The sequence below is a fragment of the Oncorhynchus gorbuscha genome, unplaced genomic scaffold (genome assembly GCF_021184085.1).
Source record: "Oncorhynchus gorbuscha isolate QuinsamMale2020 ecotype Even-year unplaced genomic scaffold, OgorEven_v1.0 Un_scaffold_1060, whole genome shotgun sequence".
Classification (NCBI taxonomy): domain Eukaryota; kingdom Metazoa; phylum Chordata; class Actinopteri; order Salmoniformes; family Salmonidae; genus Oncorhynchus; species Oncorhynchus gorbuscha.
The window spans coordinates 25,078-50,792 of NW_025745958.1; the positions used below are offsets into that span (position 1 = coordinate 25,078).

The 25,715-nt window shown below is 43.0% G+C and overlaps 2 protein-coding genes across 4 annotated transcripts in view; one reads left to right on the forward strand and one right to left on the reverse strand.

Moving 5' to 3' along the window:
* The window catches only part of LOC124021138 (coiled-coil domain-containing protein 146-like), a 39,992-nt gene extending 21,007 nt beyond the window's left edge, over positions 1-18,985 (reverse strand). For all 3 annotated transcript variants that reach the window (XM_046336481.1, XM_046336480.1, XM_046336482.1), the window contains exons 1-2: positions 18,827-18,985; positions 16,762-16,930 (exon numbers count right to left, since the gene is read on the reverse strand). In XM_046336481.1, the coding sequence (XP_046192437.1) occupies positions 16,762-16,923 (162 nt within the window). In that variant the 5' untranslated portion in view covers positions 16,924-16,930; positions 18,827-18,985. The remainder of the gene's footprint in view (positions 1-16,761; positions 16,931-18,826) is intronic.
* Positions 5,218-11,325, forward strand: LOC124021137 (fibroleukin-like). The gene is made up of 3 exons (XM_046336479.1): positions 5,218-6,068; positions 9,058-9,257; positions 9,976-11,325. Exons 1-3 carry the CDS (start codon positions 5,321-5,323, stop codon positions 10,480-10,482), a joined length of 1,455 nt encoding a protein of 484 aa, XP_046192435.1. The 5' UTR covers positions 5,218-5,320; the 3' UTR covers positions 10,483-11,325.
* Positions 18,986-25,715: the final 6,730 nt, after the last annotated feature.

Consider the following 25,715-nt stretch of genomic DNA (forward strand, 5'->3'; position numbering starts at 1 on the left):
AGACACACATAGGACTACAGGTGTAGACACACATAGGACTACAGGTGTAGACACACATAGGACTACATGTATAGACACACATAGGACTACAGGTATAGAGACATACATAGGACTACAGGTATAGATAGGTTGAGAGGAGATCCAGGCCTGGATTGGACTGTAACTCTGACAGTTCTGTCTGTTAGAGAGGAGATCCAGGCCTGGATGGTACTGTAACTCTGACAGTTTTGTCTGTTAGAGAGGAGATCCAGGCCTGGATGGTACTGTAACTCTGACAGTTCTATCTGTTAGAGAGGAGATCCAGGCCTGGATGGGACTGTAACTCTGACAGTTCTGTCTGTTAGAGAGGAGATCTAGGCCTGGATGGGACTGTAACTCTGACAGTTCTATCTGTTAGAGAGGAGATCCAGGCCTGGATGGGACTGTAACTTTGACTGTTCTGTCTGTTAGAGAGGAGATCCAGGCCTGGATGGGACTGTAACTCTGACAGTTCTGTCTGTTAGAGAGGAGATCCAGGCCTGGATGGGACTGTAACTCTGACAGTTCTGTCTGTTAGAGAGGAGATCCAGGCCTGGATGGGACTGTAACTCTGACAGTTCTGTCTGTTAGAGAGGAGATCCAGGCCTGGATGGTACTGTAACTCTGACAGTTCTGTCTGTTAGAGAGGAGATCCAGGCCTGGATGGGACTGTAACTCTGACAGTTCTGTCTGTTAGAGAGGAGATCCAGGCCTGGATGGGACTGTAACTCTGACAGTTCTGTCTGTTAGAGAGGAGATCCAGGCCTGGATGGGACTGTAACTCTGCCCATTCTGCTCAACCAACATGGAATAGGTTCTACACCTGCATTGCTCGCTGTTTGGGGTTTTAGGCTGGGTTTCTGTACAGCACTTTGAGATATCAGCTGATGTAAGAAGGGCTATATAAATACATTTGATTTGATTTGAATAGGTCAATTATAAGCTCTATGGTTTTCCCTTCCTCTGTAAAAATGAAAGACAGTTTCTCGTTCAGTGGCTGGGAGCCACTTAAAGGAATGGATAGTTGAAGAGTTTCAATCCTCAACAACAACAACAGTTACCACATCAGTTATATAGAGTTCCAGGCTGTTACAATATTCATAAGGATGAGTCATGGACAGTTACCACATCAGTTATATAGAGTTATATAGAGTTCCAGACAGTTACAATATTCATAAGGATGAGTCATGGACAGTTACCACATCAGTTATATAGTGTTCCAGGCTGTTACAATATTCATAAGGATGAGTCATGGACAGTTACCACATCAGTTATATAGAGTTCCAGACAGTTACAATATTCATAAGGATGAGTCATGGACAGTTACCACATCAGTTATATAGTGTTCCAGGCTGTTACAATATTCATAAGGATGAGTCATGGACAGTTACCACATCAGTTATATAGAGTTCCAGGCTGTTACAATATTCATAAGGATGAGTCATGGACAGTTACCACATCAGTTATATAGAGTTATATAGAGTTATATAGAGTTATATAGAGTTATATAGAGTTCCAGGCTGTTATAATATTCATAAGGATGAGTCATGGACAGTTACCACATCAGTTATATAGACTTATATAGAGTTATATAGAGTTATATAGAGTTATATAGAGTTATATAGAGTTCCAGGCTGTTATAATATTCATAAGGATGAGTCATGGACAGTTACCACATCAGTTATATAGAGTTCCAGGCTGTTACAATATTCATAAGGATGAGTCATGGACAGTTACCACAGCAGTTATATAGAGTTATATAGAGTTATATAGAGTTATATAGAGTTCCAGACAGTTACAATATTCATAAGGATGAGTCATGGACAGTTACCACATCAGTTATATAGAGTTCCAGGCTGTTACAATATTCATAAGGATGAGTCATGGACAGTTACCACATCAGTTATATAGAGTTCCAGGCTGTTACAATATTCATAAGGATGAGTCATGGACAGTTACCACATCAGTTATATAGAGTTCCAGACTGTTACAATATTCATAAGGATGAGTCATGGACAGTTACCACATCAGTTATATAGAGTTCCAGACTGTTACAATATTCATAAGGATGAGTCATGGACAGTTACCACATCAGTTATATAGAGTTCCAGACTGTTACAATATTCATAAGGATGAGTCATGGACAGTTACCACATCAGTTATATAGAGTTCCAGGCTGTTACAATATTCATAAGGATGAGTCATGGACAGTTACCACATCAGTTATATAGAGTTCCAGACAGTTACAATATTCATAAGGATGAGTCATGGACAGTTACCACATCAGTTATATAGAGTTATATAGAGTTATATAGAGTTATATAGAGTTATATAGAGTTCCAGGCTGTTACAATATTCATAAGGATGAGTCATGGACAGTTACCACATCAGTTATATAGAGTTCCAGGCTGTTACAATATTCATAAGGATGAGTCATGGACAGTTACCACATCAGTTATATAGAGTTCCAGACAGTTACAATATTCATAAGGATGAGTCATGGACAGTTATCACATCAGTTATATAGAGTTATATAGAGTTCCAGGCTGTTACAATATTCATAAGGATGAGTCATGGACAGTTACCACATCAGTTATATAGAGTTCCAGGCTGTTACAATATTCATAAGGATGAGTCATGGACAGTAAACTATTCCATAAATATGGTAGGAATAACAATAACAGTCACTTTATTCGTAAAGTCAAGTTCTTTTCCTGCAGGTGAGGAGGACTCGTTAATGTGTAGCCCGTCTGACTCAGAGGGACAATACTTCCTGATCACAAGATGGCTGACGTTGACCCATGACCGCCACCACACAGAGCCCTGTGGCACTGCCAGTTTCAGCCTGCTACAGGATTTGAGCTGTTCTGTTTATCTTTCAGGGCTCTACAGTCATCTCACCTTTGACCCAAAACTAAGGTGTATAACGTGAGTTTCAATAGAGGGTTTGAATTGAATTGCAAATATTGCATCACTTTCAATATGACTAATCCTGAATGGAACACCTTACTGTGTTTCATTCAATATGACTAACTATAGCCCACTTTACAGGAATCCCACAACCCACCACAAAGTCCATCAGTAGGAAAAGTGAACAACTCGTCGTGGCAGAGAGAAGATGCTCCGTATACAAATGAGCCTTTCTCAGACATTAGAGTTGTGGTGATGTCATATTCATACGTTGAATCTAAAACTGTCATGGCAACGAGACCAGAGTTAAGAAGGAAAGAGACACATTGGTGTTGATCCACAGCAACACTGAGATTGGAGTTTGGAGATGAAACAAGTGCACTGTAGGACCATAGCCTTTCTCTCTGTTCAGGTGATTCTAGTATCAACCCTCTAAGACCCTCAAACCGACCACTTCTACCACTTCATAAAGGACTTAGTGTCCTAGTTCAGGATAAATATCCAAGAACACAAAACAGCAAAACAACAAGAGGAGGAAAACCTACAGGAGAGAATCTTATTTCCATTGTACTGACTCAGGAGAGAATCTTATTTCCATTGTACTGACTCAGGAGAGAATCTTATTTCCATTGTACTGACTCAGGAGAGAATCTTATTTCCATTGTACTGACTCAGGAGATAATGTTAATTCCATTGTACTGACTCACTTCCATTGTACTGACTCAGGAGATAATCTTAATTCCATTGTACTGACTCAGGAGAGAATCTTAATTCCATTGTGCTGACTCACTTCCATTGTACTGACTCAGGAGAGAATGTTAATTCCATTGTGCTGACTCAGGAGAGAATCTTAATTCCATTGTACTGACTCAGGAGAGAATCTTAATTCCATTGTACTGACTCAGGAGAGAATGTTAATCCCATTGTACTGACTCAGGAGATAATGTTAATTCCATTGTACTGACTCAGGATATAATGTTAATGCCATTGTACTGACTCAGGAGAGAATGTTAATCCCATTGTACTGACTCAGGAGAGAATAATGTTGACTCAGGAGATAATTCCATTGTACTGACTCAGGAGATAATGTTAATTCCATTATGACTCAGACTTGTACAGGAGATAATGTTAATTCCATTGTACCGACTCAGGAGATAATGTTAATTCCATTGTACTGACTCAGGAGATAATGTTAATTCCATTGTACTGACTCAGGAGAGAATGTTAATTCCATTGTACTGACTCAGGAGAGAATGTTAATTCCATTGTACTGACTCAGGAGAGAATGTTAATTCCATTGTACTGACTCAGGAGAGGATCTTAATTCCATTGTACTGACTCAGGAGAGAATCTTAATTCCATTGTGCTGACTCACTTCCATTGTACTGACTCAGGAGAGAATGTTAATTCCATTGTGCTGACTCAGGAGAGAATGTTAATTCCATTGTACTGACTCACTTCCATTGTACTGACTCAGGAGAGAATGTTAATTCCATTGTACTGACTCAGGAGAGAATCTTAATTCCATTGTACTGACTCAGGAGAGAATGTTAATCCCATTGTACTGACTCAGGAGATAATGTTAATTCCATTGTACTGACTCAGGAGATAATGTTAATTCCATTGTACTGACTCAGGAGAGAATGTTAATTCCATTGTACTGACTCAGGAGAGAATGTTAATTCCATTGTACTGACTCAGGAGAGAATGTTAATTCCATTGTACTGACTCAGGAGAGAATGTTAATTCCATTGTACTGACTCAGGAGATAATGTTAATTCCATTGTACTGACTCAGGAGATAATGTTAATTCCATTGTACTGACTCAGGAGATAATGTTAATTCCATTGTACTGACTCAGGAGATAATGTTAATTCCATTGTACTGACTCAGGAGAGAATGTTAATTCCATTGTACTGACTCAGGAGAGAATGTTAATTCCATTGTACTGACTCAGGAGAGAATGTTAATTCCATTGTACTGACTCAGGAGAGAATGTTAATTCCATTGTACTGACTCAGGAGATAATGTTAATTCCATTGTACTGACTCAGGAGAGAATCTTAATTCCATTGTACTGACTCACTTCTCTGTTCAGGGAAATGGGCTGATTTCTAAAGGACTGCAGCTCAGTCAGAACTCTGCCTTCCTACTCTCTCTTTAAATGGTTGACTTTGCTGCTGGTATGGAGTGGTGGAATTACGCAACACAGCCCCTCCCACCCCTCCCTTCCTCTCTCCTCTGATATTAATGACACAACTATCTCAGGCAGGAGGCAGTCTCCTGCGCTCACTCTCCTGCAGGCTGCTCTCTCACGCTGCTCTCGCTCTCTCTGACTGCGTAGCTGAGAAACACTCACTCACTCACACACACACTCAGTCAAAACACACACCATGAGGCTGTACGTGCTGTGTGTTGTGGCCTCCACCACTCTTCTGCTGGCAGTCCCATGGAGCTCCGCAGCAGAGCCAGGAGACAGAGCCCAGAGATGGGATAAGGTCCAGGATAAGGCTGCTACAGGAGAGGTTTCAGGGGGCTGCCCTGTGAGGATGAAGCCTTCTGGCCAGTGTGGAGAAGAGGACGACTGCCCCTACCAGATCACCCTGCCTCCACTGACCATCCAGCTGCCCAAGCAGTTCAGGATGCTGGAGAAGACCATGAAGGAGCTGCAGAGCCTGAAGGAGACGGTGAACCGGCTGAAGAGGGACTGTCAGGAGTGCCGGCAGCAGGCTGACCAGAGCCTGCAGAGGGACAGCGGGGAGGAAGCAGGGGGTCCCGGTACGGGACCAGGGTTTCTGGAAATACAGTCTAGCACCAGTAAGGAGGAACGAGGAGACGGGGGAACCAACACAGGGCCTGATGGGGATGGCATTGGCACCGGTTCTGGTACTGGCAAACGCACCGTCTCTACCGGCGGTTCTGTGTTTGAGATGCAGGTGAAGATGAACAAGATGTCCAACAGCCTGCGTAACGCACGGGGACAGATCACGGCTCTGCAGGGCCGTCTAGAGGAACTAAGCCTGATCAACATGAGGAACGTGGAGGCCGTCGTGGACAGCAAGGTGGAGAACATCACTGGAGTGATCAACAAGCTCAGTAACAACTGTAACCACCAGTGTGCCGTCCAGCCCTCTCCTCAGTGTACGTCTATTTATTTCATTAACCAAATAGGTTCTTGATCATTTGACAGGAAAATTCTCAAGAACCTTTAAGTGATTTACAAAACACTCTGTTATTACGAGACTATCATGTTTCTGTAAAGTGCAGAACTCCCCTCAGTGTAAGTGTTATTGAAAATAGCCCCCCTGTTCTCTTCTAGAAGCTCCTCTAGTCTCTTGTTATTGCTAACCTATTGTTCTCCTCTAAGCATCAGCCAGACAGACTTATTATAAAACCAGGCTTTCACGCACTGCATGCAGTACTGTACAGTATGCCAGCCCTCTGTACTGAGTGTGAGTACTCTGCTGTATCAAAAGGACAGTTGCAGGTTTAACTCCAGATCATCACCCTTTATTTATGCATGGTCCTAAACTAACACTGCTACTGTACAAGGGAATTACATTATTTTATCTTTCAAAACTCATTGGGATATTCTGAGTGTGAGATACTCTGATATTTTGAGTGTGGGATACTCTAATATTTTGAGTGTGAGATACTCTGATATTTTGAGTGTGGGATACTCTGATATTTTGAGTGTGGGATACTCTGATATTTTGAGTGTGGGATACTCTGATATTTTGAGTGTGGGATACTCTGATATTTTGAGTGTGGGATACTCTGATATTTTGAGTGTGGGATACTCTGATATTTTGAGTGTGGGATATTCTGATTCTAATTTTTGAGTGTGGGATATTCTGATATTTTGAGTGTGGGATACTCTGATATTCTGAGTGTGAGATACTCTGATATTTTGAGTGTGGGATATTCTGATATTTTGAGTGTGAGATATTCTGATATTTTGAGTGTGGGATATTCTGATATTTTGAGTGTGTGTTACACAGTGTTAACGTGGGGTCATGGTGTAAACAGCTACCTCCTTTATTACACTTGCCAACAAGATGATGCAATGTGTTGCATTCCGACAGTTGGTCATGGTGAGATCAGAACACTATGTAGAAGTACTTGTCTTAGATGAATCTGTCATGCTTCGTATAAGAGCTCTGCAAATGACTTTGGATAGCTTGACAAGATAATATCAGAAGTGATTCATGTAAAGAGTATGGAGAAACAGGCAATATAAAGTGTTTCCAGTAAGAGTGGGGAGCATCCAGTATCAAAGTGCAGTAGTGCTTGTGTGTTCTGTTGTTGACACAGCCTTCTTTCTACTGGCCACGTTTCTATCTTGATATGGGAAACTCTCTGTCGGCTCAATGACAACAGAACGTCAGCAGTCAGACATCTCACAATCTCAGCTCTGTAACGGATCATTGAGCCCCAATTCACAGTTAAACTAAACAGTGTGCTTCCTATCTCTGATTGGATTTGAAGGTGTTCGCGGACATACATCGAGGAAGTCTACCTTCGGATCATTTATCTGAATCATGTTCTCGATTCATTTATAAACACTTTTTTAGCTTCATCTAATGTCCCAAGCCTTTTTCTGTAGGAATGAAAGGAACTGTTTGCCTGTAATGTGAGAATGCACAAGCTTTTCACTGGGACAATGTTACTTCCAGATGAGGGTTTTATGTCTCTGCATACTTCCTTGATAATACAGCTGCTCTTCTGTTGCTGTCAATCCCCTTTATCAGTCTGCATGGCTGTCTGTCCATCTGTCTGACGGACTGTTATATTTGGGTCAGTCACAGCTTGGCGCCCATATTCTGAGAACCACTAATACTATCACATATGGGCAGACTTTGATAGGAGTACTGCCCACAGGGGGGAGATACAGAGACACACACACACTCACACACACGCACACACACACACACGCACAAACAGCCTGCTCTTCCGTGCTCTGCTCTGTCCTCTTCTGTGCTCTGCTAACTCAATTCCTCTCTCATGCTTCCTAGGCTCCTATCCTGAGCAGTCGACTAGCGTCACTTTCCAAAACTTAGGGTCTCTAAGCTCCAGAAGTGTCTGTCAGGATGCATTATCATCACACACACACAGAGTGGGGACTGGCAGGCTCTCCAGCAGCCTTGGTTAATCCCATGTGACACGTTCCCACGTTTTGACAAGGCTGTCCTCCCCTTATATGAAAACAGTGACGCCGTGGCTCAACTCACTCAGTCAGCTCTGGGGCTGGAAGTCAGGAACATTCCATGCAATGCCTGCTGGGTTGTGAGAGTCTTGTGCTTTGAGGGAAACAGTGTTTTCTTTACTCCTCGGACACTGAACGTTGCCTCTCTCTCTCTCCCTCCCCCTGCCCTGTCTCTCTCTCTCTCTCTCTCTCCCTCCCCTGCACTGTCTCTCTCTCTCTCTCTCTCTCTCCCTCCCCTGCCCTGTCTCTCTGTCTCTCTCTCTCTCCCCTCCCCCTGCCCTGTCTCTCTCTGTCTCTCTCCCTCCCCCTGCCCTGTCTCTCTCTCTGTCTCTCTCTGTCTCTCTCTGTCTCTCTCTCCCTGCCCTCTCTCTCTCTCTCTCCTCTCCCTGCCCTCTCTCTCTGTCTCTCTCCCCTCCCCCTGCCCTGTCTCTCTGTCTCTCTCTCTCTCTCTCCCTGCCCTCTCTCTCTGTCTCTCTCTCCCTCCCCTGCCCTGTCTCTCTCTGTCTCTCTGTCTCTCTCTCCCTCTCCCTGCCCTCTCTCTCTGTCTCTCTCTCTCTCTCTCCCTCTACCTGCCCTCTCTCTCTGTCTCTCTCTCCCTCCCCCTGCCCTGTCTCTCTGTCTCTCTCTCCCTCCCCCTGCCCTCTCTCTCTGTCTCTCTCTCCCTCCCCCTGCCCTGTCTCTCTGTCTCTCTCTCTCCCTCCCCCTGCCCTGTCTCTCTCTGTCTCTCTCCCTGCCCTCTCTCTCTGTCTCTCTCTCTCTCCCTCTCCCTCCCCCTGCCCTGTCTCTCTCTCTCTCCCTCCCCTGTCTCTGTCTCTCTCCCTCCCCCTGCCCTGTCTCTATCTCTCTCTCCCTCCCCCTGCCCTGTCTCTCTGTCTCTCTCTCTCCCTCCCCCTGCCCTCTCTCTCTGTCTCTCTCTCACAACAGTCATCATCGCTCCCAAGGACTGCTCTGACTACAACATGTTAAAGGAGAGGAGGAACGGCGTCTACCGGGTCACGCCAGACCCCAGGAACGGCACGTTCCAGGTCTACTGCGACATGGAGTCGTTTGGCGGCGGCTGGACCCTGGTGCAGCAGCGCCTCAATGGCACCGTCAGCTTCAACCGCTCCTGGGCTGAGTACAAGGTTAATAAACCCATTTGACAAAACTCTGTGACAGACCGTGGTCAGTAACATTCCATGTAATGGCCTGCTGCCCTGTGAGAATCAGGGAAAACATGAGGTTGTGTCCCAAATGTCACCCTATTCCCTATATAGTGCACTACCTTTGACCAGGCACTATGTAGGGAATAGGGTGCCATTTGGGACAGATTTGACTCCTCTGACACGGACCTTTACCTTTTTCTCTCTCTCTCCCCTTGCCCTCTCTCTCTCTGTCTCTTTCTCTCCCTGCCCTTGCCCTCTCTCTCTCTCTCTCCCTGCCCTTACCCTCTCTCTCTCTCCCTGCCCTTACCCTCTCTCTCTCTCTCTCTCTCTCTCTCTCTCTCTCTCTCTCTCTCTCTCTCTCTCTCTCTCTCTCTCTCTCTCTCTCTCTCTCTCTCTCTCTCTCCCCTGCCCTCTCTCTCTCTCTCCTGCCCTCCCTCTCTCTCCTCCCTCCCTCTCTCTCTCTCTCTCTCTCTCTCTCTCTCTCTCTGCCCTTACCCTCTCTCTCTCTGTCTCTCTCTCTCTCCCTGCCCTTACCCTCTCTCTCTCTCTCTCTCTCTGTCTCTCTCTCTCCCTGCCCTTACCCTCTCTCTCTCTCTCTCTGTCTCTCTCTCTCTCTCCCTCTCTCTCTCTCTCTGTCTCTCTCTCTCTCTCCCTGCCCTTGCCCTCCCTCCCTCTCTCTCTGTCTATCTCTCTCTAGAGGGGATTTGGTGACCCCCGGGGAGAGTTCTGGTTGGGCAACGACCGCATCCACCTTCTGACCAAGGCCAAGGACATGGTTCTGCGCATCGAACTGGAGGACTTCCAAGGGGTGCGGGAGTATGCCAAGTTCGACCAGTTCTACGTAGCCAACGAGTTCCTGAGATATCGCCTCTCCATCAGCGGGTACAGTGGCACGGCCGGCAACGCGCTGCACATGAACCAGCACTTCAACCACGACCAGAAGTTCTTCACCACGCCAGACAGGGACAACGACATGTACCCGTCAGGGAACTGCGGCGCGTACTACAGCTCTGGGTGGTGGTTTGACGCCTGCATGTCAGCCAATCTCAATGGGAAATACTACCACAAGAGATACAAGGGCGTGAGGAACGGCATCTTCTGGGGAACATGGCACAACATGTCTAGTGAAGCATACCCCACCAACTACAGGCAGGCCTTCAAGACGGTCAAAATGATGATACGGCCAAAGAACTACGCTCCGTAAAGGAAAGCGGCATGAGAACGGAAACGACCGGAAAGATCAGAAATACTTTTTTTCTTCGTGACTTTCTGCTCCTTTGACCTTTCTGCCTCCCACTGTCAAGTTTAACCACTCGGTTCAGAGACAGTCTGAGACACCTGGGTTCCCGGGAATAAAACAGCAATGAAATCTTCAAAAGGTTGGAAAAGTCTCCACCGAAGACAAACGTATGATATCACAGTCATAGGAAATGTCTGGCTTATCGGTCAAACAACATACTATGGACCATGTGCCACTGAACTAACAGCAACAACAAAATGGAGTCAGATATGTTTGCTTTCTGCAGAATAATTTCACATTGGTTGACTGCAGGCACCGCAGCTGTTTCCAGACATCTGTAATTCCATTTTCTGTATAATACTGCCACCTAGCTTTATGTCATCGCATTGCATCCTCATCTAGACAGGCTAAGCAGCATGGAAACTAAAGGTTGCAAGTTCAAGGAGGAAATGTACAGTATTTATTTTTGAAAGTATGCTTTTATATAACTAATATATGGACTGTATGTTCATGCAGTACACAGTGATTGCCTAAGATGAGTAGCCCAAAAAGTATTGTATTCGGAATAAAAAGCATTACATTGGAGTTGAGAAGTTGACCACAGAGAAGTTTAAAACTAAAACATGGAGTATTTCGACTTGTATGAAAAGGTTTCAAGTGTATGTATATTTGAATAGAATAATTGATTATGTAGCTTGATGTATAGAACTGTATGTACACTAGACGTTTTTCGTTCACCTTCTATTGTCCTATTCAAAAAAGTATTTACTTTTTATATAAAAACATGAATAAACTTTTTACAGATTTGCACCGAGTACTGAATGTTTTGTTATCCATATCCCACATGAAACACAGCAGGGAAATAGCCCTGACCCAGCCTATATCTGCCAACCATCAGCAGGCAAATAGCCCTGACCCAGCCTATATCTGTCACCCATCAGTAGGCAAATAGCCCTGACCCAGCCTCTATCTGCCAACCATCAGAAGGCAAATAGCCCTGACCCAGCCTATATCTGTCAACCATCAGCAGGCAAATAGCCCTGACCCAGCGTATATCTGCCAACCATCAGCAGGCAAATAGCCCTGACCCAGCCTATATCTGTCAACCATCAGCAGGCAAATAGCCCTGACCCAGCCTATATCTGTCAACCATCAGCAGGCAAATAGCCATGACCCAGCCGATATCTGCCAACCATCAGCAGGCAAATAGCCCTGACCCAGCCTATATCTGCCAACCATCAACAGGCAAATAGCCCTGACCCAGCCTATATCTGCCAACCATCAGCAGGCAAATAGCCCTGACCCAGCCTATATCTGCCAACCATCAACAGGCAAATAGCCCTGACCCAGCCTATATCTGCCAACCATCAGCAGGCAAATAGCCCTGACCCAGCCTCTATCTGCCAACCATCAGAAGGCAAATAGACCTGACCCAGCCTATATCTGTCAACCATCAGCAGGCAAATAGACCTGACCCAGCCTATATCTGCCAACCATCAGCAGGCAAATAGACCTGACCCAGCCTATATCTGCCAACCATCAGCAGGCAAATAGACCTGACCCAGCCTATATCTGCCAACCATCAGCAGGCAAATAGACCTGACCCAGCCTATATCTGCCAACCATCAGCAGGCAAATAGACCTGACCCAGCCTATATCTGCCAACCATCAGCAGGCAAATAGACCTGACCCAGCCTATATCTGCCAACCATCAGCAGGCAAATAGCCCTGACCCAGCCTATATCTGCCAACCATCAGCAGGCAAATAGCCCTGACCCAGCCTATATCTGCCAACCATCAGCAGGCAAATAGCCCTGACTGCCAACCATCAGCAGGCAAATAGCCCTGACCCAGCCTATATCTGCCAACCATCAGCAGGCAAATAGCCCTGACCCAGCCTATATCTGCCAACCATCAGCAGGCAAATAGCCCTGACCCAGCCTATATCTGCCAACCATCAGCAGGCAAATAGCCCTGACCCAGCCTATATCTGCCAACCATCAGAAGGCAAATAGACCTGACCCAGCCTATATCTGCCAACCATCAGCAGGCAAATAGCCCTGACCCAGCCTATATCTGCCAACCATCAGAAGGCAAATAGCCCTGACCCAGCCTATATCTGCCAACCATCAGCAGGCAAATAGCCCTGACCCAGCCTATATCTGCCAACCATCAGCAGGCAAATAGCCCTGACCCAGCCTATATCTGCCAACCATCAGCAGGCAAATAGCCCTGACCCAGCCTATATCTGCCAACCATCAGCAGGCAAATAGCCCTGACCCAGCCTATATCTGCCAACCATCAGCAGGCAAATAGCCCTGACCCAGCCTATATCTGCCAACCATCAGCAGGCAAATAGCCCTGACCCAGCCTATATCTGCCAACCATCAGCAGGATTGGCAATTCATTTTCCCAGCCAGGATTGGCTGATGTTTTATTCATTTTCCCTTCATAAGGGTTCATTGTGATGTTTTATTCATTTTCCCTTCATAAGGGTTCAGGATTGGCTGATGTTTTATTCATTTTCCCTTCATAAGGGTTCAGGATTGGCTGATGTTTTATTCATTTTCCCTTCATAAGGGTTCAGGATTGGCTGATGTTTTATTCATTTTCCCTTCATAAGGGTTCAGGATTGGCTGATGTTTTATTCATTTTCCCTTCATAAGGGTTCAGGATTGGCTGATGTTTTATTCATTTTCCCTTCATAAGGGTTCAGGATTGGCTGATGTTTTATTCATTTTCCCTTCATAAGGGTTCAGGATTGGCTGATGTTTTATTCATTTTCCCTTCATAAGGGTTCAGGATTGGCTGATGTTTTATTCATTTTCCCTTCATAAGGGTTCAGGATTGGCTGATGTTTTTTCCCTTCATAAGGGTATTCATTTTCCCTTCATAAGGGTTCAGGATTGGCTGATGTTTTATTCATTTTCCCTTCATAAGGGTTCAGGATTGGCTGATGTTTTATTCATTTTCCCTTCATAAGGGTTCAGGATTGGCTGATGTTTTATTCATTTTCCCTTCATAAGAGTTCAGGATTGGCTGATGTTTTATTCATTTTCCCTTCATAAGGTTCAGGATTGGCTGATGTTTTATTCATTTTCCCTTCATAAGAGTTCAGGATTGGCTGATGTTTTATTCATTTCAAGGGTTCAGGATTGGCTGATGTTTTATTCATTTTCCCTTCATAAGGGTTCAGGATTGGCTGATGTTTTATTCATTTTCCCTTCATAAGGGTTCAGGATTGGCTGATGTTTTATTCATTTTCCCTTCATAAGGGTTCAGGATTGGCTGATGTTTTTTTAGTATTTACTATTTATTAGGATCCCCAATTAGTTGTTGCAGAAGCAACGGCTACTCTTCCTGGGGTCCAAACAGGAAACAACACAACAAATAAAAGCCATAATATACATAAATATAAATAGCACTACATTTACATTACAATTTAGCCATTCAGCAGACGCTCCCATCCAGAGAAACCCACAGCGAGTGCACAAACTGTATCACAGTGGTATCCCAACCCCCTATCACATACATAATACAATACATAATACAATATATAATACAATATATAATACAATATATAATACAATACATAATACAATATATAATACAATATATAATACAATATATAATACAATACAATACATAATACAATATATACAATACAATACATAATACAATATATAATACAATACAATACATAATACAATATATAATACAATACAATACATAATACAATATATAATACAATATATAATACAATACATAATACAATATCTAATACAATACATATACAATAATACAATATATAATACAATATATAATACAATACATAATACAATACAATACATAATACAATATATAATACAATACATAATACAATATATAATACAATACAATACATAATACAATATCTAATACAATATATAATACAATATATAATACACTATATAATACAATATATAATACAATACATATTACAATACACAATACATATTACAACATATAATATAATACCATACATATTACAATACATAATACAATTGTCACGCCTTGGTCATTGTATTTTGTGTTTTCGTTATATTTGGTCAGGCCAGGGTGTGACATGGGTTTATGTTATTGTATTTTCGTATTGGGGTTTGTAGTATTTGGGATCGCGGCTGATTAGGGGTGTTGTATAGGCTTGGCTGCCTGAGGCGGTTCTCAATCAGAGTCAGGTGATTCTCGTTGTCTCTGATTGGGAACCGTATTTAGGTAGCCTGGTTTCTCTGTGTATTTCGTGGGTGATTGTTCCTGTCTCTGTGTAGTTTCACCAGATAGGCTGTAATAGGTTTCACGTTCCTGTCTCTGTGTAGTTTCACCAGATAGGCTGTAATAGGTTTCACGTTCCTGTCTCTGTGTAGTTTCACCAGATAGGCTGTAATAGGTTTCACGTTCCTGTCTCTGTGTAGTTTCACCAGATAGGGTGTAATAAGTCGCTCTGGATAAGAGCGTCTGCTAAATGACTTAAATGTAAATGTAAATGTAATAGGTTTCACGTTCCTGTCTCTGTGTAGTTTCACCAGATAGGGTGTAATAGGTTTCACGTTCCTGTCTCTGTGTAGTTTCACCAGATAGGGTGTAATAGGTTTCACGTTCCTGTCTCTGTGTAGTTTCACCAGATAGGCTGTAATAGGTTTCACGTTCCTGTCTCTGTGTAGTTTCACCAGATAGGGTGTAATAAGTCGCTCTGGATAAGAGCGTCTGCTAAATGACTTAAATGTAAATGTAAATGTAATAGGTTTCACGTTCCTGTCTCTGTGTAGTTTCACCAGATAGGGTGTAATAGGTTTCACGTTCCTGTCTCTGTGTAGTTTCACCAGATAGGCTGTAATAGGTTTCACATTCCTGTCTCTGTGTAGTTTCACCAGATAGGCTGTAATAGGTTTCACGTTCCTGTCTCTGTGTAGTTTCACCAGATAGGCTGTAATAGGTTTCACGTTCCTGTCTCTGTGTAGTTTCACCAGATAGGCTGTAATAGGTTTCACGTTCCGTTTGTTGTTTTGTATTTTGTATATTACGTTATTTTCATGTATCGTCATTTCATTCATTAAAGAACATGAGTAACAACCACGCTGCATTTCGGTCCGACTCTCTTTCCACAAACGAAGAACGACGTTACAACAATACACAATACAATACACAATACATATTACAATGCATATTACAATACATATTACAATACATATTACAATACATATTACAATACATATTACAATACATATTACAATACATATTACAATACATATTACAATACATCACATATTACAATGCATATTACAATTACAATTATATTACAATACACCATTACAATACATATTACAATACATATTACAACACATATTACAATACACCATACAATACACAATACATATTACAATGCATATTACAATACATATTACAATACATATTACAATACATATTACAACACATATTACAATACACCATACAATACATATTACAATGCATATTACAATACATATTACAATACATATTACAACACATATTACAATACACCATACAATTCATATTACAATACACCATACAATACACAATACATATTACAATACATATTACAATACATATTACAATACATATTACAATACATATTACAATACACCATACAATACATATTACAATGCATATTACAATACATATTACAATACACCATACAATACATATTACAATGCATATTACAATGCATATTACAATACACAATACAATACATATTACAATGCATATTACAATACACAATACAATACATATTACAATGCATATTACAACACATATTACAATACACAATACAATACATATTACAATGCATATTACAATACACATTACAATACATATTACAATACACAATACAATACACATTACAATACATATTACAATACATAATACAATACACAATACAATACATATTACAATGCAAAATGCATCAAAATATCAGTGTTTCTTCACAGTCCGTGTCATGCCGTAAAGTGTTATCTGTGGTGGCAGAGAGTTCCATGTAGTCATGGCTCTATTTAATATTGTGTGTTTCCCAGCCTCTGTTCTGGACCTGGGGACTGTGAAGAGACCTCTGGTTTCAACTGGTCATGGTGACAGAGTTCTAGCAACTATGGTGGATGAATAACTAGATCAGCCCAGTAGGGGTCAGCTCGGCTCAGTTTGTCTCAGTAGCGTGAAAAGAGTATGTGTTACCTGGTCTAAGCACTGGAAGGCTGGGATGGCAGAGACGTGAGTGGGGCCCAGGGCCAGGCTCTCCTCCTGTAGGGCAGCATCAGGAGCCAGGGCTGATAAAGGAGTAGTCTCCTCCTCACCTCCTCCACTGGGAGGGTTGGTCTGCTCCCCAGCTTGGCTCATAGTGGCCCTGTCACACACACACAGACAGACAGACACGCACGCAGACAGACAGACACGCACGCAGACAGACAGACACGCACGCAGACAGACACGCAGATAGAGACAGCAGACACGCACGACAGACAGACAGACAGACAGACAGACAGACAGACAGACAGACAGACAGACAGACAGACAGACAGACAGACAGACAGACAGACAGACAGACAGACAGACAGACAGACAGACAGACAGACAGACAGACAGACAGACAGACAGACAGACAGACAGACAGACAGACAGACAGACAGACAGACAGACAGACAGACAGACAGACAGACAGACAGACAGACAGACAGACAGACAGACAGACAGACAGACAGACAGACAGACAGACAGACAGACAGACAGACAGACAGACAGACAGACAGACAGACAGACAGACAGACAGACAGACAGACAGACAGACAGACAGACAGACAGACAGACAGACAGACAGACAGACAGACAGACAGACAGACAGACAGACAGACAGACAGACAGACAGACAGACAGACAGACAGACAGACACAGACAGACAGACAGACAGACAGACAGACAGACAGACAGACAGACAGACAGACAGACAGACAGACAGACAGACAGACAGACAGACAGACAGACAGACAGACAGACAGACAGACAGACAGACAGACAGACAGACAGGGAGAAGATAGCAGACAGACAGAGACAGCAGACAGACAGAGACAGACAGACAGACAACAGACAGACAGACAGATACCAGACAGACAGGATTAGTCAGCATTTTCATGATCTTCTAAAGAAGAAGAGCACTAGACAATTTCGTAACTACTAGTCATTTACAAGATTATTTTACATTTATTGGCTTTTGTGAGGATTCTGTGTTATGCACTATAGCCCGTTACTATATGTGATTGAATATTATTGCATTTACCACTTATTGCTTAGCTAATAAAAAGTACATAGTATACAATCGATGACTCAGCGTCATACTTATCCTGATACCAGATTCAAAAGACGCAACCCATAACACTTTGCAAAGTATTTACAGGAATATACAACATCTTAGCCTTGTGTATTCTATCCACTCTACATTACACTGATGAAAGACAGACTGCTGCAACCCTCATAGCCTCCAGCTCCAGTCTTTGACCTAGAATGTGTCCCAAATGGCACCTTATTCCCTATAGTGTAGTACATTTGATCAGGCCCCATATGGGACGCATTGGTCCCGGTCAAACGTAGTCCACTATAGGGAATAGGGTGCCATATGGGACACAGCTCAGTGTTCTGGAACCTACAGAAAATACTAAACCCAGCTGCTTTGCTGGACCCCTCCATGGCTGCTGGCCCAGTGGGCCTCTATCAGTAAGTCAAGTCACTATCCTCTCCAGACTTACTTCCCACTGAGCACAGGACATCAGCTCAATGTCTAGTTTTGATTAACATTTGGTTGAGTGTCAACTAACCTGAATTTAACGTGAAATCAACACATTTTTGCCGAATTGTTAGGCCTAATAAGTATACAATAAATACTGGTAGAAAGGCTGTTGAACCCGTTTCAACTGGAGACTAGGCCTGTGTTCAGGGCTCCAAATGAACCTTTTCCACTCCTAACTCCTTTTCTAGACGCGCACCACTGTGTTCATTTGCAAGGTGCAATGTGAATGATCATTGTTCTATCTGTGATATACCGTTACCGGCTAGAGGCCATTGGATTTAGATGATCCGAATTAAACATTTTAACTAGACAGAACCGAAAAATTCGCTTCCTACTCAAAACTGCTAAAGTGAACTACTAGTTACAACTATTTGACCAGGCTCGTGTAAACTAACTGGGGAAAGAAGAAATAGCTATAGGTAGCTAACGTTAACTGTTACAATTACACTCTATTATTCTTACCTGTAACAGTCCCTTTATTCACCTGCGACTCCAAGTTTGTCAAAATAATGATCCAGCATTATGCCATAAAAGTTAGCTCTGGGAAGTAGAGCTATTTGTAAATGATGTTGTCAGCTAGCTAGCTAAACAACAAAATGCTTCAGTAAATCTCAGCCTCTCTGTTTTGTTGAATGCCTTGAAAACGTTGCCATAACAACGACATCCCAACATCCTTTTCAGCAAGACTGAAAAAAAAACAGTTTTAAAACTTTTAAAAACAGCAAAAAGGCAATAAGACACGTTAAATACGAGCTATATTTGAATTATTGAATTAAAACAGTGCACGCACTGTGTTTATTTGTCGATTATAGAAATGTATTGATCATATTGAATCGCATGCTTGCAGGCGCAAACAGACAGCTAAATTCCAGCAGAGGGCGCCAAGGATTCATTATCATGAGTACAGAGAATTTTCTCTACAAGCTGAGCTGTGGTAACCTTTGTGTCCTGCAGTCCGCAGAGCAGGGCAAATAAATCGTGTAGTGAGAGCATCATCAAGGACTGCTCGTCATTTGAACCAAGCCAACCAACACCTGTCCTGGAGGCATCCTCTGTAGGAGGCATATACATACACAGGAGACAACTCTAAGGATTGTTATGGATTGCATCAAAAACTGTTGAGTTTGGAGAGTTGAGGTCCAGACAATGAGTTTTTGTGATATATATATATATATATATATATGAAAGATGTTTATCTACTCTGAAGCTATTGAATTTGAACACCCTGGAGTTGAGACCAGGGCCTGTATTCAGAGAGCGTCTCAGAGTAGGACTCCTGATCTAGGATCAGGTCCCCCTGTCTATATAATCATATTCATTATGATCTAAAAGGCTACTTTTATCCTAGATCAGTACTCCTACACCGTGACTCTTTATGAGGACAGGCCCAGAACAGCTGAAGAGTTCCCTTCTCTCCATTGTCACATGGTGACGTCACCCTCTCAGCTCAGGAGAAACTGGAAAAACATTTAAGATCATTGTTCTTCCCCCTGGATCCAAATGTAGTCTTGATACCTCTCCTTGTTTTATAGGTCATCTATGCAAATTCATCTGGGTCCATTCACTGTTCTTCAATCTTAAATCACATAGAAAAGATTCATAACAGCCTTCTGGTTCAACACATCAAAATGTTTGTGAAACACTCCAGATGGTGCTTGTGGTGTGTGTGTGTTGGTTGTGTGTGTGCGTCGGTTGTGTGTGTGTGTGTGTGTGTGTGTGTGTGTGTGTGTGTGTGTGTGTGTGTGTGTGTGTGTGTGTGTGTGTGTGTGTGTGTGTGTGTGTGTGTGTGTGTGTGTGTGTGTGTGTGTGTGTGTGTGTGTGTGTGTGTGTGTGTGTGTGTGTGTGTGTGTGTGTGTTTTATAGTGGCCCTGTACTGGACATACATGTTCATATATAGACTTCGTCCTCTGTCCTGTGACTACTGTAGTAGGTTCTTTGAGACAGTATCAGATGGTTGACCTTTGGCTCAGATGTTGAGGTTTTTCACGGTCCATTTATAGTTCATAAGAACGTTGTATCTCATAAGAACGTTGACTCACTGATCTGGTCGTCTCTGGTCCAGTAGAGGGTTCGCTCCCAGCATTGACCTTAACTTCCATCACATTTCTGGACTGATTTCTGGAACCTGCCCAGGTTTTTGTTTTCTATAACAATATGCCCTTCGAGAGAATGATCATTTTGACAAGTAAAACAAGTTCATGCACTTCTCAGAAATTATTTTTAGATTTGTGTTTAACTCAGAATTTCAAATGCATGAGGGCATGCAGCTAAATTAGGACAGTAGATTTAGCTAACTGTTCACAATTAACCAGGCTTGTTTTCCTTATCAATTCACATTCCATCGTGGTAAACTGTCAACAATAGTACTTCATTGAGTTATGTGTGGTACTAACTCCTAATAATGTAGCAGCACAGGAAAACAACGCTCTGTGCTGTATTCAGGAAACACAACAGGTAAAAAATAGCCATTAAAGATGAGGGAATGTGCACCATTCCATACAGACATATTTAGCTTCATCTTCTGAGTAGGTTTTCAGTCTAACCTGTTCTGACCATCCAGCCTGTCTTTAGGGCTCTTTAGTGGTTTTAGTGTCCTCCTTAGTAGTCAGTGAAGTCATACACACTTGTTCCTTCTGAGTGCCATAGTAAAGTGTGTTTTCTTCTCATGACTTCCAGAGAGCACTCTGTTTCTAGTAGGTCTAATATTTGTTCTTAGAATAGTGCCGAACAGGGCTTGTTCTTAGAATAGTGCCGAACAGGGCTTGTTCTTAGAATAGTGCTGAACAGGGCTTGTTCTTAGAATAGTGCTGAACAGGGCTTGTTCTTAGAATAGTGCTGAACAGAACAGGGCTTGTTCTTAGAATAGTGCTTGAACAGGGCTTTTCTTAGTTCTTAGAATAGTGCTGAACAGGGCTTGTTCTTAGAATAGTGCTGAACAGGGCTTGTTCTTAGAATAGTGCCGAACAGGGCTTGTTCTTAGAATAGTGCTGAACAGGGCTTGTTCTTAGAATAGTGCTGAACAGGGCTTGTTCTTAGAATAGTGCTGAACAGGGCTTGTTCTTAGAATAGTGCCGAACAGGGCTTGTTCTTAGAATAGTGCTGAACAGGGCTTGTTCTTAGAATAGTGCTGAACAGGGCTTGTTCTTGTTCTTAGAATAGTGCTGAACAGGGCTTGTTCTTAGAATAGTGCTGAACAGGGCTTTTTCTTAGAATAGTGCTGAACAGGGCTTGTTGCTGAACAGGGCTTTGTTCTTAGAATAGTGCTGAACAGGGCTTGTTCTTAGAATAGTGCTGAACAGGGCTTGTTCTTAGAATAGTGCTGAACAGGGTTTGTTCTTAGAATAGTGCTGAACAGGGCTTGTTCTTAGAATAGTGCTGAACAGGGCTTGTTCTTAGAATAGTGCTGAACAGGGCTTGTTCTTAGAATAGTGCTGAACAGGGCTTGTTCAGGGTAGCCTTGTTCTTAGAATAGTGCTGAACAGGGTTTGTTCTTAGAATAGTGCTGAACAGGGTTGGGCCAGTAACTGAAAGTTTGCTGGTTTGAATCCCTGAGATGTTCTGCCCTTGAGCAGTTACATTTTTGTAAATCGCTGTTATCCAGAGCAATTTACATGAGTTAGTACATACATTTTGATACCGGTCCCCCATGGGAATCAAGCCAACAACCCTGGCATTGCAAGCACTATGCTTTACCAACTGAGCTCCATGGACCACAGTTACCCCCCAACAACTGGGTGCTGATTAAGGCAGCCCCTCGCACCTCTAATTCAGAGGGTTTGGGTTGAATGCGAAGGGCATTTTGGTTGAATGCATTCAGTTGTGCCACTGACTAGGTATTCCCTTTCCCTAACCAGATGCAGAACAACTCATGAATGATGATTGTTTGTGAAAATGTGTTCTCATTGCTGAACAGATGTAGAACCTTCATTTGAGCCAGTTCGCTACAGCAGTAAAATAACCCTGCAGCAACAGGAAATGTGGAATATCATTTATCATTTTGTTATGTAAGGGGTTGATCCATTTTTCATTAGGACACTTTGTTAAACTGGAAATTACAAACATTAGAGGCCTTTTTAAACCTTGGATACACTACAAGTGTCCATTTCCTGCCGTGCAGGAACATTCATGCATCAACATGATGATGAAATTAAGATACTGCATCTGTATCTTGGAGAGAAAACAACCAAAAATCTTATTTTAAGTGATCTGGTTGCAGCCGTGCAAAACCATACGCTGGTCGAGTGACAATCTCTTACAGCTGTTCTATGGCCATGTGAAGCCTGTTTCATTTATATGATCACCTTGGGTGGTGTGTTTCATAAAGCTTATCAGCCCATGAATCACTAATGCTGAATTAAATAATCAGAGGGAAAAGTTACTGTATCCTGTACACTGCTTTTCTTTTGTACCTGTGTATTGTAGTCATAACAAAAGCAGAAACAAATTGGGGGTCATTTTATGATCCTTCTGCAGAGGCTCTTTCAAGTTAGGCAGTGTTCTGTTTTCAATATCCCAATGAATCCAAGTTTCCTTCCAGACACGTATTCTGCACACTGAGGAGTATAGTTCCACAGTCACCGTAGACGGTTCCGTTCCAACGGATGAAATCTGCAGATACCTAATACAATCTATTAAAGCCTTTCGAGAGGTTTTTATTAAACTAGTTTTTTAATAGTTACTCTAAAAACAAATGGTCTTGCTTGCATCAACAGGAACAGGGATTCTTTGTGCCTCGCATCGACAAAAATAAACATCTCTCCGGGAAGAAGGGCGAGGGTGTATGTTTCATGATTAATGACTCATGGTGTAATTGTAACAACATGCAGGAATTCTAGTCCTTTCTTTCATCTGACCTAGAATTCCATGCGATCAAATGCCGTATTATCTCCCAATAGAATTCTCGTCGGTTATTGTCACAGCTGTGTATATCCCCCCGCAAGCGGATACCAAGACGGCCATCAGGGAACTTCACTGGACTTTATGCCAACTGGAAACCATATATCCTGAGGCTGCATTTATTGTAGCTGGGGATTTTAACAAAGCTAATTTGAGAACAAGGCTACCTAAATTCTATCAGCATATTGACTGTAGTACTTGCGCCGGCAAAACCCTGGACCACTGTTACTCTAACTTCCGTGATACATACAAGGCTCTCCCCTGCCCTTCCTTTGGCAAATCTGACCAAAACTCCATTTTTCTTCTCCCTTCCTATAGGCAGAAACTCAAACAGGATGTACTCGTAACAAGGACTATTCAACGCTGGTCTGACAGATCGGAATCCACACTTCAAGATTGTTTTGATCACGTGGACTGGAACATGCTCCGGGTAGCCTCAGAGAATAATATTGATTTATACGCTGATTCAGTGAGTGAGTTTATAAGGAAGTGCATAGGACATGTTGTGCCCACTGTGACTACTAAAACCTACCCTAGCCAGAAACCGTGGATAGATGGCGGCATTCGCTCAAAACTGAAAGCATGAACCACAACATTTAATCATGGAAAGTTGACTGGGAATATGGCCAAATACAAACAGTGTAGTTATTCACTTAATTTGCGTATCGCCCCAATAGGTCCACAGACGATGCAATCGCATCACACAGCACACTGCCCTATCCCACCTGGACAACAGGAACACCTATGTAAGAATACTGTTCATTGATTACAGCTCAGCATTCAACACCATAGTACCCTCTAAGGTCATCATTAAGCTTGAGGCCCTGGGTCTGAACCCCGCCATGTGCAACCGGGTCCTGGACTTCCTGACGGGTCGCCCCCAGCTGGTGAAAGTAGGAAATAGCATCTCCACTTCGCTGATCCTCAACACTAGGGCCCCACAAGGGTGCATACTCCCTGTTCACCCATGACTGCGTGGCCATGCACGCCTCCAACTCAATCATCAAGTCTGTAGACGACATAACAGTAGTAGGTTTGATAACCAACAATGAAGACGACCTATAGGGAGGAGGTGAGGGCCCTCGGAGTGTGGTGTCAGGAAAACAACCTCTCACTCAAGGTCAACAAAACAAAGGAGATGATTGTGGACTTCGGGAAACAGCAGAGGGAGAACCCCCCTATCCACATCGACGAGACAGCAGTGGAGAAGGTATAACGTTTTAAGTTCCTCGGCGTACACATCATGGACAAACTGAAATGGTCCACCCACACACAGTGTGGTGAAGAAGGTGTAACAGCGCCTCTTCAACCTCAGGAGGCTGAAGAAATGTAAAACCCTCACAAACTTTTACAGATGCACATTTGAGAGCATCCTGTCGGGCTGTATCACCGCCTGGTATGGTAACTGCACCGCCCACAGCCACAGGGCTCTCCAGAGGGTGGTGCGGTCTCACCGGCTGGTGCGGCATCACCGGGGGCAAACTCCCTGCCCTCCAGGACACCAACAGCACCCGATGTCACAGGAAAGCCAAAAAGATCACAACAACCACCCGAGTCACTGCCTGTTCACCCCACTACCATCCAGAAGGCGAGGTCAGTACAGGTGCATCAAAGCTGAGACCGAGAGACTGAAAAACAGCTTCTATCTCAAGGCCATCAGACTGTTAAACAGCCACCACTAACACAGAGAGGCTGCTGCCTACATACAGACTTGAAATCATTGGCCACTTTAATAAATTGATCACTAGTCACTTTAATAATGTTTACATATCTTGCATTACTCGTCTCATATGTATATACTGTATTTTATACCATCTACTGCATCTTACCTATGCCACTCGGTCATTGCTCATCCATATATTTATATGTATATATTCTTATTCCATTCCTTTACTTAGATTTGTGTGTATTAGGTAGTTGTTGTGGAATTGTTAGATTACCTGTAGATATTACTGCACTGTCAGAACTAGAAGCATAAGCATTTCGCTACACTCGCAATAACATCTGCTAACCATGTATATGTGACCAAGAAAATGTTCAAATGTTTTTAAATAGACATTCACAGGCAGTGATCTTCAGACTCTCTCCTCAGATAGCAGAACATCAGATAATTGGACAGCTTGACTGAAGAAATTGTTTCCTCCTCTTTTTCTGACATACCAAACAACACGTTTCCCAAATGTGAGAAAGCTCTGAGAGTAACAGCTGTGCATACTAGTGTTGGACGTATCCTGGCTCACTGAGATGCTTACAATACTGCTTAGAACATCAGAGTCATGTCTGACTCCCGTGATGTCACAGGGCTCCGCTGGCTAACATGGGACCTTCAGGATCATCCAGGACACATGCCACTATAGAAACCCACCACATACATCAGATGGCCCACAATCCCTGCATGTGTGAATGACTTACGGTGTGTATGAACCAAGACATCGGTTTCTGTTCAGGATCGTAT